This window comes from Clinocottus analis, unplaced genomic scaffold (genome assembly GCF_023055335.1).
Source record: "Clinocottus analis isolate CAN_PGR_092001 unplaced genomic scaffold, fCliAna1.0.p SCAF_21, whole genome shotgun sequence".
NCBI lineage: Eukaryota > Metazoa > Chordata > Actinopteri > Perciformes > Cottidae > Clinocottus > Clinocottus analis.
This window is the reverse complement of record NW_027175943.1, coordinates 175,001-192,500: the sequence shown is the minus strand read 5'-3', so window position 1 is coordinate 192,500 and position 17,500 is coordinate 175,001. Positions and strand designations below refer to the sequence as shown.

General features: G+C 53.2%; 2 protein-coding genes across 5 annotated transcripts in view; both read right to left on the bottom strand.

Moving 5' to 3' along the window:
• Positions 1-31: 31 nt before the first annotated feature.
• LOC137792095 (ephrin type-B receptor 4b-like) lies at positions 32-9,435 on the bottom strand. Of its 3 annotated transcripts, none has more exons than XM_068587548.1 (20): positions 9,144-9,435; positions 8,052-8,122; positions 7,459-7,962; positions 7,107-7,269; positions 6,727-6,882; positions 6,506-6,648; positions 5,771-5,975; positions 5,526-5,653; positions 5,040-5,199; positions 4,730-4,811; positions 3,354-3,412; positions 3,131-3,244; positions 2,175-2,422; positions 1,949-2,095; positions 1,790-1,858; positions 1,556-1,605; positions 1,381-1,480; positions 1,106-1,299; positions 844-1,002; positions 32-699 (listed from the first exon to the last, which is right to left on the bottom strand). In XM_068587548.1, exons 1-20 carry the CDS (start codon positions 9,235-9,237, stop codon positions 594-596), a joined length of 2,952 nt encoding a protein of 983 aa, XP_068443649.1. In that variant the 5' UTR covers positions 9,238-9,435; the 3' UTR covers positions 32-593. The 3 variants fall into 3 exon arrangements, with proteins under 3 accessions (XP_068443649.1, XP_068443651.1, XP_068443650.1); XM_068587550.1 differs by having other exon boundaries at positions 844-999; XM_068587549.1 differs by having other exon boundaries at positions 3,354-3,409.
• A 3,270-nt stretch (positions 9,436-12,705) lies between these two features.
• The window catches only part of LOC137791970 (7SK snRNA methylphosphate capping enzyme-like), a 5,375-nt gene continuing 580 nt past the window's right edge, over positions 12,706-17,500 (bottom strand). Inside the window, exons 2-8 of one of the 2 annotated variants that reach the window (XM_068587199.1) lie at positions 16,651-17,053; positions 16,303-16,580; positions 14,945-15,233; positions 14,343-14,868; positions 14,045-14,251; positions 13,845-13,953; positions 12,706-13,585 (exon numbers count right to left, since the gene is read on the bottom strand). In XM_068587199.1, the coding sequence (XP_068443300.1) occupies positions 13,533-13,585; positions 13,845-13,953; positions 14,045-14,251; positions 14,343-14,868; positions 14,945-15,233; positions 16,303-16,580; positions 16,651-16,988 (1,800 nt within the window). In that variant the 5' untranslated portion in view covers positions 16,989-17,053 and the 3' untranslated portion in view covers positions 12,706-13,532. The remainder of the gene's footprint in view (positions 13,586-13,844; positions 13,954-14,044; positions 14,252-14,342; positions 14,869-14,944; positions 15,234-16,302; positions 16,581-16,650; positions 17,054-17,500) is intronic. The other variant, XM_068587198.1, reaches the window with a different exon arrangement.

The window sequence follows — 17,500 nt, the reverse complement described above, 5'->3', positions numbered from 1 at the left end:
CGTCTTCTTCAGAACATTTGAAAGACAAATCTTTTTCTTACAAAATGACTTTAGTATAAAAACATGATCACACGTCAAGTACAAAAAGTGCTAAAATACAAAAGCAACAGTTCCAACAGTTCTTGTCCTCAAACAGAACCGGACCCCCAGTCCTGGATCTGGTTCTGTTAAAACCGGTTTGTGGACTAACTCACTTCCTCTGCCGTGGTTTTGAACCTGAGTCCTGAGAGAGTTCTGGACCAGCGGTCCACTTTCACATCGAGGTTTACCAACAGAACCAGAACCTCAGAGGGCTCAATAAAATACACTTAGACCTGAAGGTTCTGGTTCCTTTGGACCACAGCTGAGACCTGAAGGTTCCAGTAGCTGAATGTAGTCCTCTGTCTTCTGCAAGGACGGATCTAAACCAGAGCACCAGAACCTGGGCGGGGCCAAAGGGGGCGGTTCAAACATCTCTGTCCAATAGGAGGCCGACGTCTGCTGTGCTGGCTGCTGATTGGCCGGTGAGTCCCCCTCCCGGCCCCGTGGGAGGAGCTTTGGTTTGTTCAGTGGTTAGGAGTGGGCGTGGCTCAGCGTCCGAGTGTAGTGGTTGGTCAGTAGAGCAGCGTGGGCGGGGCTTCGTGGACCCTGAGCGTCTGGACGGAGGAGAGGATCTTCTTCTGGTGTCCAGCAAGGGTCACGCCCACTCTGAGCAGGTCGCTATGGCAACAGAGCAAGAAGACGAGGCTTAACCAGCGACAAACGTTCATATATATATATATATATATATATATATATATATATATATATATATATATATATATATATATATATATATATAAACACACACACACACACTCTTACTCGGTGTCCAGCCGGCTGACGGCCTCCAGGCTCGTGAGCCCCTCCTGCAGGAAGCTCTGCTCGTAGCGCTCCATCTTCAGAGCGCGAAGCCACTCGGAGACAGAAGCACAGGACGAGAGACACGGAGGGACACGCTGGTCCAGCAGGGGCTGGGACCTGCTGAGAGACAGACAGGCAGACAGACAGGTAGAGTGAGACAGGTAGAGAGACAGACAGGTAGAGTGAGACCTGCTGACAGACAGACAGGTACACACGGTCTCACCTGCGACCCTCGGGCAGCGTCAGCTTCAGGGAGGCGGGGTTTCGGATCAGCCTATCGAGAGCAGACACCACGTCGCAGAACCTCGGCCGATTGGCTCGTTCCTTCTGCCAGCAGTCCAGCATGAGGCCGTGCAGGGAGGAGGGGCACTCTGGGGGGGGGGGCAGGCGGTAGTCCTGCTCGATGGCGTTGATCACCTGAGAGACAGACAGGTAGGAGGGTGAGACAGGAGAGAGAGACAGACAGGCAGCAAACAGACAGACAGACAGGTGTCTTACATCCTGGTTGCTCATGTCCCAATATGGCCGCTCCCCGTATGACATCACCTCCCACATGACGATGCCGTAGCTCCACCCGTCACTGGCTGAGGTGAACTTCCTGTAGGAAGAGGAAGAGGAGGAGCAGTGAGCTTCCTCACCTGCAGCAGAGCCTCACCTGCAGTGCCGGACTCACCTGTAGGCGATGGCTTCAGGGGCCGTCCAGCGGATGGGAATCTTCCCTCCCTGGGGAGACAGACAGACAGCCTTTCAAAATAAAAGCACAGGTACAACATCAACATTCATCAGCGTGTTGTTTAATAAACACATGCTCTGTGTGGCGGCCATGTTGCTTCCACACAATGCTAAGCTAACAAACTGTACTGGTACAGGTGTGAACAGAGAGCATCATGGGAGTCAGCTGACCTACCAGAGAGCTGGTGTACGTCGGGTCTGAAGAGTTCTCAGTCAGGAACCTGCTGAGGCCGAAATCTGACACCTGTGAACACAACACAGCTGATCACACACACACACACACACACACACACACACTCACACACTCACACACACAGACAGGTGCCCGTCTCACCTTGCACACCAGGTTGGCGTTCACCAGGATGTTGCGGGCGGCGAGGTCCCGGTGGACGAAGCTCATGTCAGACAGGTAGCGCATGCCGGCCGCGATGCCGCGCAGCATGCCCACCAGCTGGATGCTGGTGAACTGTCCGTCATTCACCTGCAGACAGACGGGCGGGCCGTGAGACAGGCGGACGGGCAGACAGACCTCTGTGAGGCGCCATCGCTGCCCGTCTCACCCTCAGGAAGCTGTCCAGCGCCCCGTTCTCCATGAACTCGGTGAGGATCATGACGGGACAGGAAGTGGTGATGACGCCCTCCAGGTGGATGATGTTGGGGTGCTGGAACTGGCCCATGATGGACGCCTCCGACAGGAAGTCCCGCCTCTGCTTGTCCGTGTACCCGCCCTTCAGCGTCTTGATCGCCACGTAGTTCTCCTTCCTGCCCGGGACCCTCAGCCGGCCGCGGCACACCTCGCCGAACTCACCTGGACAGGTACATGTGAGGGATGAAGTAGTACTACTCACCTGGACAGGTACATGTGAGGGATGAAGTAGTACTACTCACCTGGACAGGTACATGTGAGGGATGAAGTAGTACTACTCACCTGGACAGGTACATGTGAGGGATGAAGTAGTACTACTCACCTGGACAGGTACATGTGAGGGATGAAGTAGTACTACTCACCTGGACAGGTACATGTGAGGGATGAAGTAGTACTACTCACCTGGACATGTACATGTGAGGGATGAAGTAGTACTACTCACCTGGACATGTACATGTGAGGGATGAAGTAGTACTACTCACCTGGACATGTACATGTGAGGGATGAAGTAGTACTACTCACCTGGACATGTACATGTGAGGGATGAAGTAGTACTACTCACCTGGACAAGTACATGTGAGGGATGAAGTAGTACTACACAAGGTTCCTTACAGGTTCCCTGCAGGTTTCCCTCAGGTTCCTTACAGACCCTACATGTTCCCCTCAGAATCTCCACATGTTCCTTACAGGTTCTCCTCAGGTTCCCCACAGGTTTCCATCAGGTTCCCTACAGGTTCTCTCAGGTTCCTTACATGTTCCTTACAGGTTCCCTCAGGTTCCCTACAGGTTCTCTCAGGTTCCCTACAGGTTCCCTTAGGTTTCCTACAGGTTCCCTCAGGTTCTCCAGGTTCTCCAGGTACTAAAGCTCACCTGCTCCGATCACCTCCTCGATCTTCACAAAAGACGCCTCGATCTCTTTGGTGAACTCCCTCACCGCCTCGTTGGGGTCCTCGTACGTAAACGGGTCGATGTACACCTTCATCGCTGTGACGACATCATCATCATCATCATTCACATCTTCATCATCATCCTCAACACCTTCATCATCCTCATCATCTTCATCAATACTCTGACTGGTGGAAGTGAAACTCACTCTGTCCCATCTGGTAGTGTCCACCTCTTTCACTCAGGGAGGAGTCCTTCACCCTCCTGCTGGAGGACAGACAGGTAGAGACAGACAGGTAGAGAGACAGACAGGTAGAGACAGAATGGAGAGAGACAGACGGGTAGAGACAGACAGGTAGAGACAGAATGGAGAGAGACAGACAGGTAGAGACAGACAGGAGAGAGACAGACAGACAGAAACAGACAGGAGAGAGACAGACAGACAGGTAGAGACAGACAGGAGAGAGACAGACAGACACGTAGAGACAGACAGGTAGAGACAGACAGGAGAGAGACAGACAGACAGGTAGAGACAGACAGGAGAGAGACAGACAGACAGGTAGAGACAGACAGGAGAGAGACAGACAGACAGGTAGAGACAGACAGGTAGGGACAGACAGGAGAGAGACAGACAGACAGACACGTAGAGACAGACAGGTAGAGACAGACAGACAGGTAGAGACAGACAGGAGAGAGACAGACAGACAGACACGTAGAGACAGACAGGTAGAGACAGACAGACACATAGAGACAAACAGGTAGAGACAGACAGGAGAGAGACAGACAGACAGACACGTAGAGACAGACAGGTAGAGACAGACAGACAGGTAGAGACAGACAGGAGAGAGACAGATAGACAGACAGACAGGTAGAGAGACAGACAGACAGGTAGAGACAGACAGGAGAGAGACAGACAGACATGTAGAGACAGACAGGTAGAGACAGACAGGAGAGAGACAGACAGACAGGTAGAGACAGACAGGAGAGAGACAGACAGACAGGTAGAGACAGACAGGAGAGAGACAGACAGACACGTAGAGACAGACAGACACATAGAGACAGACAGGTAGAGACAGACAGGAGAGAGACAGACAGACAGGTAGAGACAGACAGGAGAGAGACAGACAGACACGTAGAGACAGACAGACACATAGAGACAGACAGGTAGAGACAGACAGGAGAGAGACAGATAGACAGACAGACAGACAGGTAGAGACAGACAGGAGAGAGACAGACAGACCGGTAGAGACAGACAGACAGGTAGAGACAGACAGGAGAGAGACAGACAGACACGTAGAGACAGACAGACACATAGAGACAGACCGGTAGAGACAGACAGGAGAGAGACAGACAGACAGACAGACAGACAGACAGGAGAGAGACAGACAGGAGAGAGACAGACAGGAGAGAGACAGACAAGAGTAGACTTTAGTTTCTCAGGAATGTTATTGTCTATTTTCTCTCAGTGTTGAGTTTCTCTGAATATAGTCAACGTGTGTGTGTCTGTCTGTCTGTGTCTGTCTGTCTGTGTGTGTGTCTGTGTGTGTGTCTGTGTGTGCGTGTGTGTGCGTGTGTGTGTTTTACCGGTAACAATAGAGAATCAGGATCACGATGAGCATCAGAACCCCCAAAGAGACGAGAACCAACGTCACCACCAGCTGAGAACCTGCAGACAGACAGGAGGACAGACAGACAGGAGGACAGACAGACAGGAGGACAGACAGGAGGACAGACAGACAGACAGGAGGACAGACAGACAGGAAATGTTTGTTTGTAATCTTTTAAAATAAAGAATGAGGTTGACTTGTTGCTGCTCCTGTTGGGATTCTCCACCTTCCTCTTCCTCTACTCTGTGGACGCTGCACACAGACAGTCAGACAGACGGGCGTCTCACCATCAGGCAGCGTGTTGAAGGCGTCCTCTGGGCCGAAGGCTCCGTACCCGGCCTGTGAGCGGGCTCGGACCTGAACCCGGTACCGCGCCGCGCGCCGCAGCCCCGCCAGCACCACCGAAGAAGAACCGCTGGACACGTACTGCCACGCCTCCTCGCTGTCCTGGTGACATCAGAGAGAACACAGAACATCAACCAGAGAACACAGAACATCCACCAGAGAACACAGAACATCAACCAGAGAACACAGAACATCAACCAGAGAACACAGAACATCAACCAGAGAACACAGAACATCCACCAGAGAACACAGAACATCCACCAGAGAACCAGAAAAGAACCTTCCTTCTTTAAGTCAACTGCAAAGTTCTGTCAGTAACATTTAAGAGCTGCTGGAGTGTGTGTGTGTGTGTGTGTGTGTGTGTGTGTGTGTGTGTGTGTGTGTGTGTGTGTGTGTGTGTGTGTGTGTGTGTGTGTGTGTGTACGTACCTTGGGGCTGTAGCGGAGCTGGTAGTCCAGGATCTGGAACTGGTTCTGCAGAAGTGGAACGTTCCACTCTAGAGACAGACTGGACTCTGAGGCCGCCGCCCTCCTGAGGCCGGACACTGGAGGAGGAACTGCACACACACACACACACACACACACACACACACACACACACAGTATTATTATTGACCACTAAAACGCAGCTTGTCGTATGCGAGGCCTTCTGGGTAATGTAGTCCGTGAGGTACCGTCTCTGCTGGTGGTGACGTTGACTCTGTCGGAGGCCGGCTCTGATTGGCTCAGAGCGGAGACGCCGCTCAGCGATTGGACGGTGAAGGTGTACTGGGTGTGTGGGCGGAGTCCCCACACGGACACGCGGCGCTGCGTCAGTCCTCGCTGCGCCGGACGGTACAGAACACCGTCACCACACGGGGAGCAGGAGGCAGCCAATCCCTGCAGAGGCAGCAGGAGGGGGAGGAGTCAGGTACACCTGGTCGTATCTCACTGGTCTACATGGTTCTGGTCTACGTGGTTCTAGTCTACGTGGTTCTAGTCTGCATGGTTCTAGTCTGCATGGTTCTAGTCTGCATGGTTCTAGTCTGCGTGGTCTACGTGGTTCTGGTCCACATGGTTCTGGTCTACATAGTTCTAGTCTAGTGGTTCTGCTCTGCTTGGTTCTGCTCTATGCGGTTCTGGTCTACGTGGTTCTGCTCTACATGGTTCTGGTCCGCGTGGTTCTGGTCTGCGTGGTTCTGCTCTACATGGTTCTGGTCTACATGGTTCTGGTCTGCGTGGTCTACATGGTTCTGGTCTACATGGGTCTAGTCTACATGGCTCTGGTCCGCATGGTTCTGGTCTACATGGCTCTGGTCCATATGGTTCTGCTCTGCGTGGTTCTGCTCTACATGGTTCTGCTCTGCGTGGTTCTGCTCTACATGGTTCTGCTCTGCGAGGTTCTGCTCTGCGTGCTCGTGGTTCTGGACCTGGGACGGGCCCCTGCAGCTGGAGCACAGGACCCGGTACTCCAGGTCTCGCCGTCCTCCTCGGTCCAGCGGCTCGCTCCACTCCAGACTCAGCGAGCTGTCGTTGATCTGGCTCACGATGGCGCGGGGGGCCGAGGGCGGGCCTGCGGGTCAGAGGTCGCGGGGTCAGAGGTCGCGGGGGTCAGCGTTGCATTCTGGGAAACGGGAAGAAGAGGTCTTACGCGTGCAGGCGGCGGCCGGCGGGTCGGAGTCGGCTCGGTGGTAACCGGGGTGACAGAGGCAGTAGGCGGAGCCCGGGATGAGAGTGTTGCTCCGGTCCGGACACGAGACGCAGAACCCGAGTCCTGGACCCGCCTTGAACTGACCCGAGGGACACGCTGCGGACACACGGGTTCTGGGTCAGACCTACAGGGTTCTGGTTCTGGATCAGGACTCACAGTTTAATTCAGGACTTTGTCTTCCTGGATCCCAGAGAGACACCAGGAAGACAAAGAGACAGGAAGTGACCTTGACTCAGACAGGATGTGGAAAGTGCTGCCATGATGTCACACACACACACACACACACACACACACACACACACACACACTTTGAATCTCACCTCGGCAGCGCACGTTGGTGTCTCCCGCCTCGTAACCGGGGCGACAGGAGCAGCTGGACGTGGGCTGCCCCACCCACTGCCCGTCCTCACCGCAAAGCATGCTGGGAGGTTTAGACTGCTCGCCGGGGGGAGTCACGGCGTTTTCCACACACACACCTTGAGCCTGCAGCGCACATACACACACACACACACACACACACACAATGTAATAAATAAATGTACTTTTATTTTGTAAAGTAACTGATGTAATAAAATAATTGTATTTAAAAACTACATTTGAAGCTTTTATTTTGTAAACAACAGGAACTGCGTGCCGATGGTGACTTTTCAAGATAAAAGCTGTATCCCTGACCTGCTCCACCAGCGAGTGGGGGACGGTCTCGGGGAAGGCGGCGAAGGCGCGGCGCAGCGGCGGGCACTTCCTGTAGAAGACGCGCACGGCGAGCAGCGCCATGCAGGCGCCCTGGCTGCGGAAGGCCAGGTAGAGCCCCGCCCCCTGCAGCCGCCGCAGCCGCAGCAGCCGCAGGTTGGAGCGCCGCTCGCTGCGCGACATCAGCTGGTCGGCCGCCAGCGTGGACACCTTGGCGTACGGGTCCTCGCTCCAGGCCGGGTGGGTGGGCGTGGCCTCGTCCCGCTCGCTCTGGAAGCTGTAGAGGTCGAAGGTCTCCTTGCAGTGCCGGCGGTCCAGGCTGGCGCACTCCATCATGGTGAAGCGGATCTCCACGTACAGGCTGCTGGCCGCGCCGCGCGGGATCCAGCGCGTCCTCAGCCAATAGGAGGCCGCGCTGTCCGGCGTGCAGATCTCATAGGTCCGCACGCTGGTCGCCTCCTCGTCCAGGCCGCTCAGCTCCTCCCACTGCGCGGGGGAGCCGGGTTAGGCACTAGCATTCTCCATTGACATGAATGGTAGCCGTTAGCGCGGAGCTAACGGCTCACGGGACGTACCTGAGGATCTTCAGCCGGATGGTTGGTCCACCCGAGATCTGACGTCTCCAGCTTAGTGTTCAGCAGCACCTCTGAGAGACAGACAGGTAGACAGACAGGTAGTCACAAAGGACCTCTGAGAGACAGACAGGTAGTCACACAGACAGGTAGACACACAGACAGGTAGTCACAAAGGACCTCTGAGAGACAGACAGGTAGACACACAGACAGGTAGACACACAGACAGGTAGTCACACAGACAGGTAGTCACACAGACAGGTAGACACACAGACAGGTATGACAGGTAGACAGGACCTCTGAAAGACAGACAGGTACACCTGTACCTGATAAAGTGTTATTGTATGTGTTGATGAATCTTTATGATAAACTGAAGGATGAACTGAGTACTACAGGAGAGTACTACAGCTGAGTACAACAGGTGAAGTACGACAGGTGAGTATTACAGGTGAGTACTACAGATGAGTACTACAGGTGAGTACTACAGGTGAGGTACTACAGCTGAGTACTACAGTTGAAGTACTACAGGTGAGTACTACAGGTGAGTATTACAGGTGAGTGCTACAGGTAAAGTACTACTGGTGAGTATTACAGGTGAGTATTACAGGTGAGTATTACAGGTGAAGTACTACAGGTAAGGTACTACAGGTGAGTACTACAGTTGAGTACTACAGGTGAGGTACTACAGGTGAAGTACTACAGGTGAGTGCTACAGGTAAAGTACTGCAGGTGAGTGCTACAGGTAAAGTACTGCAGGTGAGTACTACAGGTGAAGTACTACAGGTGAGTATTACAGGTGAGTACTACAGGTGAGTACTACAGGTGAGGTACTACAGCTGAGTACTACAGGTGAAGTACTACAGGTGAGTACTACAGGTGAGTACTACAAGTGAGTATTACAGGTCAGTACTACAGGTGTGTACTACAGGTGAGTATTACAGGTGAAGTACTACAGGTGAGTACTACAGGTCAGTATTACAGTTGAGTACTACAGGTGAGTACTACAAGTGAGTATTACAGGTCAGTACTACAGGTGAGTACTACAGGTCAGTATTACAGGTGAAGTACTACAGGTGAGTACTACAGGTGAGGTACCTTCTTCTGCTCGCCAGCAGCTCAGCAGCAGCAGCGGCAGGAGGCGCAGCAGCAGCCCGCAGGAGGAGGCCGCGGGGCCCCTCTGAGCCTCCATCCGGAGCCCGATCACAACTATCGATCCCTGACCACGGACCGTCAGCTGCGCGCGCACCCGGTCGGCTGCGCGCGCCTCATTGGATCCCAGAAGAAAAAACTTTTAGTTCAGAAAGAATCCGAAGTTTCAAGATGGACGCCGACAGACGAGAAGAAGGGGCTCCAGAAGGAAAAGGAGGCCTCCTCTCTCTCTCTCTCTCTCTCTCTCTCTACCTCTCTCTCTCTCTCTCTCTCTCTCTCTCTCCTCTCTCTCTCTCTCTCTCTCTCTCTCTCCTCTCTCTCTCCTCTCTCTCTCTCCCTCTCTCTCTCCTCTCTCTCTCTCTCTCTCTCTCTCTCTCTCCCCTCTCTCTCTCCCTCTCTCTCTCCCCTCTCTCTCATCTCATCTCCTCTCTCTCTCTCTCTCTCTCTCTCTCTCTCTCTCTCTCTCTCTCTCTCTCTCTCCTCTCTCTCTCTCTCTCTCTCTCTCTCTCTCTCTTTCTCTCTCTCTCTTTCTCTCTCTCCCTCTCTCTCTCTCTCTCTCTCTCTCTCTCTCTCCCTCTCTCTCCCTCTCTCTCTCTCTCCCTCTTTCTCTCCCTCTCTCTCTCCCTCTCCCTCTCTCTCTCCCAGTCCTAGCTCCGTGCGGGTCCCAGTGCTTCCAGTGGTCCCAGTCCAGACCTGCGGGAACCAGCGCAATAAAGTTGGGACAAAAGACTCAAGTTTCCTCCTGGAGGGTCGCGGAGGCCACGCCCCCTCCCCCTGGTTGTGATTGGCTGTCCGAGCCGTCAATCATGAGAGCGACAGCCCGCTGTGAAGGAATGTGTCTGTCGCTCTGTAACAACAATATTAATATTATGAACTATGAGAGTGATTAAATACTGTTTTATTTAAGTAAATAAATAATTAAAACTACATTAATACAATATGAAAATAATTATAGTCACAATGTTAAAATTCAGTATTTATTCAAAATATTAAAATATAAAAATGCAGAAATATATAAGAGTGTGTGCGTGTGTGTGTCAGACTGGTTTCTATGTCTCCCTGGAGCTCAGGTGAGACACTCGGATGATGTCACAGCTCAGATGAAAGGAGGCAGATACCTCTTCCTCCTCCTCCTGGAGGATGAAGGTTTCAGGTATCAGCTCCTATTCTTTGTCAGGAGGTGTGGACAAACCCAGAGGGATAAAAAGAACCTGAGGAGGAAGAAGGGGGGGGGGGGGAGGGAGGAGGAGCTCAGGTCTATAGTCAGGACTCACTGCTGGTTCTGCAGAGCATCCTGAGGGTTCTGGGTTTGAGGCCCTGTAGGCCACTGGGCCAGTCTGTGTCAGCCCCAGTGGGAGTGCATTGTGGGTTGTGTCTCTGGGTCAGATCCAGTGCATTGTGGGTCATATCTCTGGGTCAGACCCAGTGCATTGTGGGTCATATCTCTGGGTCAGCCCCAGTGCATTGTGGGTCATGTTTCTGGGTCAGCCCCAGTGCATTCTGGGGTTGTGTTTCAGGGTCAGCCCCAGTGCATTGTGGGTTGTGTCTTTGGGCCAGACCCAGTGCATTGTGGGTTGTGTCACTGGGCCAGACCCAGTGCATTGTGGGTTGTGTCTCTGGGTCAAACCCAGTGCATTATGGGTCGTGTCTCTGGGTCAGCCCCAGTGCATTGTGGGTCGTGTCTCTGGGTCAGCCCCAGTGCATTGTGGGCCGTGACCTCTGACCCGCCCTGCAGTCGCTCCTCTTCCTGTGCGCTCCTCCCTCCTCCATTTCCTGTCTCTTCTCTGAGGATGCTGGCCTCCGATTGGCTGCTGGAACATTCCAGCAGCAGACAGGAAGTGCTGTCCCTGACATTCGTTTCCTACGTTTCCCATGATGCCTTTCAGCTTGGAGCCATTTAGTCTGAGCAACCAGTTCACAAGTCTCACCTCACGACAGACAGACAGACAGGCAGACAGACAGACAGTCTCCTGTTTCTCTGATCCTCCGACATCTGGGACGAGTTAGACAGGAATGAGAGAGAGAGAGAGAGAGAGAGAGAGAGAGAGAGAGAGAGAGAGAGAGAGAGAGACGAGAGAGAGAGAGACAGAGACAGAGGGTGAGGGAGAGAGAGAGACAGACAGAGGGGGGGGGAGAGAGAGAGAGAGAGCCTTCCCTCTCTCTCTTCCCCGAAGCTTGTTTTTCTATTTGAATCATATTCATGAACATAATGAAGTTGTTTCCTCCACAGCTGTTTTCACTGTGTGTGTGTGTGTGTGTGTGTGTGTGTGTGTTAGACTAATATTATTCTAAACTGTTGACCGAGACTGCTGAGAACACACACACACACACCTTCTTCAGTGTGTGTGTGTCTGAGTCAAGGTGAATAAAACAAGCGCTCCTCTCTCATTGGACAGATCGGAGTTCTTCATGGAGCATCGATGATGTCATCATTTACCCAGAGTTCATAGCAGCAGCCTTCATAGATATCACACAGTGATCTGGGATCATCTGTGATGTCATACGGTGATCTGTGATGTCATAGGGTCATCTGTGATGTCATACAGTTTGTATGATGTCATATCCTGCAGGCTCTAGAGCAGATGGACTCCTCCCATGAGGTGAGCTGTCAATCAAACCTGATCAATCTGTTTAAGTGTGTGTGTGTGTGTGTGTGTGTTTACATGGATTCGAATTACTGGCTTAGTCCGACTAAAATCGAATTATCCTGTTCATGTAAACACCTTTATTTGAATAACTGCGGTCCGACTACGATCCGATTAACACCCCTGGATAACTCGATTCGATTCGATTGATAATTCGAATAATGCTGCATGTAAACGCTGAATCGGATCGGAACTGGACTACGCGTTTGTGCGCATGCTCAAGATCCCGCCGCCTCCTCTCTCCTCTCTCCCTCCCTCCGTCCTTCCCTCCTCCCTCCCTCCCTCCGTCCTTCCCTCCTCCCTCCCTCCCAGGTCGTGACCCGGAAGTCAAAAAAGACGATAAATTGTCACGGCCGGCAGAAACAAACGTAAAAGTCGGGTTACGAGACGATACTCCCTTCGGTGGGTGTCTCTACTAGCTCCCTGCTGTAGCCAGCTAGCGCTGCTGCTAGCTCCCTGTTTGATCTCTACTAGCTCCCTGCTGTAGCCAGCTAGCGCTGCTGCTAGCTCCCTGCTGTAGCCAGCTAGCGCTGCTGCTAGCTCCCTGCTGTAGCCAGCTAGCGCTGCTGCTCGTTCCCTGTTTGATCTCTACTAGCTCCCTGCTGTAGCCAGCTAGCGCTGCTGCTAGCTCCCTGTTTGATCTCTACTAGCTCCCTGCTGTAGCCAGCTAGCGTTGCTGCTCGTTCCCTGTTTGATCTCTACTAGCTCCCTGCTGTAGCCAGCTAGCGCTGCTGCTCGTTCCCTGTTTGCTTCCCGACAACCACTGAAGCTAGCGGGGTTCTCTCCATTATGAAGAGTGAAGAGGTCAAGCAGAGATGGCTGTATCACCACTACATGTAATGAAAACAGCGCCACCTATCGTATCGGATATGACATGCTTTCAGCCAATAATTTAATTTATTCACTGTCATGTACATTAGGATAACAGCAGTTGCCCCGAAAGAGCAGAGTCCGAGTAAAGCAAGATTCAAATTAATACCATCATGTAAACGCACTGACTGTGTGTGTGTGTGTGTGTGTGTGTGTGTGTGTGTGTGTGTGTGTGTCCTCCAGCCTCCCAGTTACAGTAGCAGTCGGCTCAGTGAACTGGTTTCACTGGGAGAGAGCGCCACCCAGTGAGGTCACACACGTGACATCAGTTCTCATCACATGTTTATCATCCGTGTGCTGGTATCCAAGAGAATCAATAACAACATCGATGACATCATCAGCTGGTCACAGCTGATCCTGAGGATCAATAACAACATTGATGATCTGATGGAGAGATCGATGACATCACAGATAAAAGTTAGCTGCAGCTTTATCAAAACCATCGATTCATTTTGACAAAGAACTGTTAGACAATGAAATGTTCTGAAGCAGTGTCACTTCCTGTCTGTGTCACTTCCTGTCTGTGTCACTTCCCGTCTGTGTCACTTCCTGTTCGTGTCCAATCAGAGGGCAGCGTCCCACAATCCTTTGCTCTGGCTTGAGTGACAGAAAGCCTTGCTGTCAGTCAGACTCCAGCTCGTTACCAGCTGAGATGTCATCGAACCGACTCGACCGGGCGACCAATCAGCTGCCAGCTCTCCAGTCAGAAACACAGCGTCCAATCGGCTTTCTCTTCTCCACCTGTCTGTCAAAGTCCAGAGTGGTCGCCATGGAAACTGGCGCCTAAAAGAGAGATGTGTCACATCCTGTCCTGGTGACATCACTTCCTGTGGGCGGGGCCTTTGTGGAACAGGTAGATTGGCCGCTGGTTACCTGGAAAAATGAACCAATCAGATCACATGTTAGGAGGGACGACCACTCCACGAGCTACAGCCGCTCCTACCGCGCGCGTGTGTGTGTGTGTACCTGTGTGTGTGTGTGTGTGTGTACCTGTGTGTGTGTGTGTACGTGTGTGTGTACCCGTGTGTGTGTGTACCTGTGTGTGTACGTGTGTGTGTACCCGTGTGTGTGTGTACCCGTGTGTGTGTGTACCCGTGTGTGTACCTGTGTGTGTACCCGTGTGTGTGTGTACCTGTGTGTGTGAGCAGTCTGTATGAGGTGAAGCCCACGTTGTCGGTCAGGTAGCAGGTGAAATGTTCAGGTCTCAGTCTCAAACTCCTGAAGTTTCGATCTGTCGCTTCCTGAAGCAGACAACTTTGTCTTAGTGTGTATTTGTACATACATACACACATACATATTTGTACACACACTTTTACATCTATATCTATTTACCGAGGCCCTCTTGCTGTGGCAGTAGCTGCTCCACGGTTGTGGCTCCAGCATGAATAATCCGCCCGACGACAGGCTCTGATAGGCTCGTCTGAACAGCGTGGCCACGCCCCCGTCACCTGACTGCAGCTGCACCCATTTGGTCACGCCCAGACACATGATGACATCATACTGGCCCCGCCCCGCCCAGCGCCTGGACAAGTAGTCGCCCTGTGGGAGGAGTCAGAGCCTCAGCAGGAGTGATGTCACAGGCTCAGGAGTGTGTGGACCTGTGTGTGTGTGTGTGTGTGTATAGACTCACCTGGATGAAGGTGACATTGCTGGGGAACCTGGAGGAGGAGGAAGGTGTGAGGAGAGGAGGAGCAGAGAGCGGGCCTCGACTCACCCTGAAGGACAGGGGGAAGGGGAGGAGCTGGACCACCTCCTCCTCCTCCTCCTCCTCCTCCTCTTCCTCCTTCTTCTTCTCCCTGCTCCTCTCCTCCACCACCAGGTCATGTGACAAGAAGTGCCTGACGTTCTGCTTGGCTGCATGGACCAATCGATGGTCTAGCTCCACCCCCAGAATGTGGGCGGGGTCGAACCTTCGGGCCACAGCCAGCGTCAGGTGACCGGCGCCAGAGCCGACGTCCAGAACCCTCTTGTCTCTGAACCAATCGGCTCGCAGGAGGCGGAGCCTCGGGTCCTCCCTGGGCCCGACGCGCCCCTCCCCCCCGTCGCCGTAGAGACCGCTGAAGCCGTAGTAACCGCTGTGGTTGCCGTGCTGGTAGCGGCGCTTGTCCTTCTTCTTCGCTGGTGGATGAGCAGAGCCGGACTGAAGTCCTCCACACCTGTTGGGGCAGCCAATCAGATCACAGTATCCTTCTCCACTTCCTGTCCCCTCATTACTTCAGGTGTGACACTCACCTGCCAGCTTTAGCTCCTCCCACGAGCGGCGTCTGGAACCTGGTTGGCTGAGCTGCGGTTGCCACGGCGTCGGTGTTGTCGGCCGACCTCGCCGAGGCGGAGCGGCGCCGCCTACATCTGCGGCCGTCGCCCTGGTGACCGGGCTTGTGGGCGTGTCCCGGCGGCGGGTGGGTGTGTCTCCGGGGCAGGATGGGGGGCGGAGCCACGTCGTCCCTGCAGGTGATGGCCGTGTTGAGCTCACAGGGCAGAGGGGACGCCGCCACGCTGCCCCCACTGGTCAGCAGAGGAACTGCACACAACAACACGCATTAACCTCTGAACCCTCACCTTCATCACACCTTCGTCTTCCTCACGGCCCTCCAACACTCAGCAGAACAAGCAACGAAAATAAAAACATCTCATTTTAAATTATGCCACAATAAGAGGAAGAGAGGAGAGGAAGGGAAGGAAAGAGGAGAGGAATAGAAGGAGAGAGGAGAGGAAGAGAAGGAGAGTAAGAGAAGGAGAGGAGGAGAGAGGAGAGGAGGAGAAGGAGAGAGGAGAGGAAGAGAGGAAGGGAGGAAGGGAAGGAAAGAGGAGAGGAAGAGAAGGAGAGAGGAGAGGAAGAGAGGAGAGGAAGAGAAGGAGAGGAAGAGAAGGAGAGGAAGAGAAGGAGAAGGAGAGAGGAGAGTAAGAGAAGGAGAGGAGGAGAGGAAGAGAAGGAGAGAGAAGAGAGGAAGAGGAGGAGCGAGAAGAGGGAGAGAAGGAGAGAGGAGAGGAAGAGAAGGAGAGAGGAGAGGAAGAGAGGAAGGGAAGGAAAGAGGAGAGGAAGAGAAGGAGAGGAGGAGGAGAGTAAGAGAAGGAGAGGAAGAGAAGGAGAGGAGGAGCGAGAAGAGAAGGAGAGAGGAGAGGGAGAGAAGGAGAGGAAGAGAAGGAGAGAGGAGAGGAAGAGAAGGAGAGAGGAGAGGAGGAGAAGGAGAGAGGAGAGGAAGAGAAGGAGAGAGGAGAGGAAGAGAAGGAGAGGAGGAGGAGAAGGAGAGAGGAGAGGAGGAGAGAGGAGAGGAAGAGAGGAAGGGAAGGAAAGAGGAGAGGAAGAGAAGGAGAGGAGGAGCGAAAAGAGAGGAAGAAGAGGAGCGAGAAGAGAGGAAGAGGAGGAGCGAGAAGAGAGGAAGAGGAGGAGCGAGAAGAGAAGGAGAGAGGAGAGGGAGAGAAGGAGAGGAAGACAAGGAGGAAGGAGAGAGGAGAGGAAGAAAAGGAAAGAGGAGAGGAAGAGAAGGAGAGGAGGGAATCATCATCATTATTTTTATCACTGTCACCATGAGGAGTTCCTCCTCAATCCCCCACCAGGTGTCAGTAGAGGACAGGTGTTCCAGACTCACCTAGCAGTGCAGCTGTGGAGGGAAACAGTCGACCAGGTAGCCCCGCCCTCTCTGTGCCAGCTCCTCCCCCTCCTGTGGCTCCTCCCCCGGCCCCTCCCCCGTGGTGCCGGTTCCGGGGCCTCCTGCGGGCCTTCACGGGGTTCAGCAGGACTCCTCCCCCCCGCCCCCTCTCCTTCAGGTCCAGGGGGTCGGTGATGTCGCGAGGCACCAAGATCTCTACGGGGTCTCCGCCCCTAAACGGCAGGGGAGAGCATTTTGGCGTTTCCTGATTGGTCGCCCTGAGGAGGAAGAGCGTGACGGTCAGACGAGCCCACGGAGCGACCGGGGACGAGGGGCGGAGCTTCCTACCTGTTGACGTCTTCGTCCAATAGAGAGTTCAGATTAAGTGGGTCGAAGATGTTCCCGCCCAACAGGAAATGGCTCGGCAGGACGGGCTCCGATTGGCTGTCGCTGAGGGCGCGGCGCCGCCGCTTGGCCAGCCCCTTAAAGCCGACGCCCAGGGAGTAGCGCCGCTTAGCGAGTCGCTGAGCGGCGGGGACGGAGACCACGGGGGTCTGGCTGTTCTTAGCATGTAGGGGGCGGGCCTTGGCCGGCTGCGGCTGCTCCGATAGGCCGCCGGTGCCAGGGAAGGCAGGGCTTCCTTCATGCGGTAGGACCGCCTCCTTGTCCAATGACATCCTGATCATCTTCTACCTGCACACGGTCCGGCCACTCACAGGTTAACAATGAGAGGGGCGGGGCGGACGTTTGACTGACAGGTGGCAGATCAAATCACATTCACTAGGTCATCACACAATCCATTAACTCAAATATACATATAAATATATAAATGTAAATGTGAAAATACCTTTTGATACACCCATTAAAAACATAAATACATGTTAAATATTGTGTTTCAGTATATAATATGAAGTATTATCTTAGGACTGTACAAACATAGATGGACTTGTACAAAACTTGAGTATTTCGACTTCACTTCATGTACTTCAGCTTTAGGACTTTATACACAAAAACATACAAAGATTATAAAATCTAATGTTTAGTTATGAACCAAACCTGTGACTTGTAACAGAGTATTTGTACAGAGGGGTATTAGTACTTTAATTACCGTAACATTTGACTTGTAACTGAGTATTTGTACAGAGAGGTATTAGTACCTTAGGTGAAGTTCCTCCACAGATCAATAATCAATAGTGAA

Excerpts from the sequence above, each read along its gene's own strand:
- LOC137792095 (XM_068587548.1), bottom strand. The coding sequence starts at position 9,237 with ATGGAGGCTCAGAGGGGCCCCGCGGCCTCCTCCTGCGGGCTGCTGCTG. Across the intron at positions 6,649-6,726 it reads GCCGGCCGCCGCCTGCACGC|GCCCGCCCTCGGCCCCCCGC; the intron begins GTAAGACCTCTT and ends TCTGACCCGCAG. Across the intron at positions 1,859-1,948 it reads ACGCCAACCTGGTGTGCAAG|GTGTCAGATTTCGGCCTCAG; the intron begins GTGAGACGGGCA and ends TTGTGTTCACAG.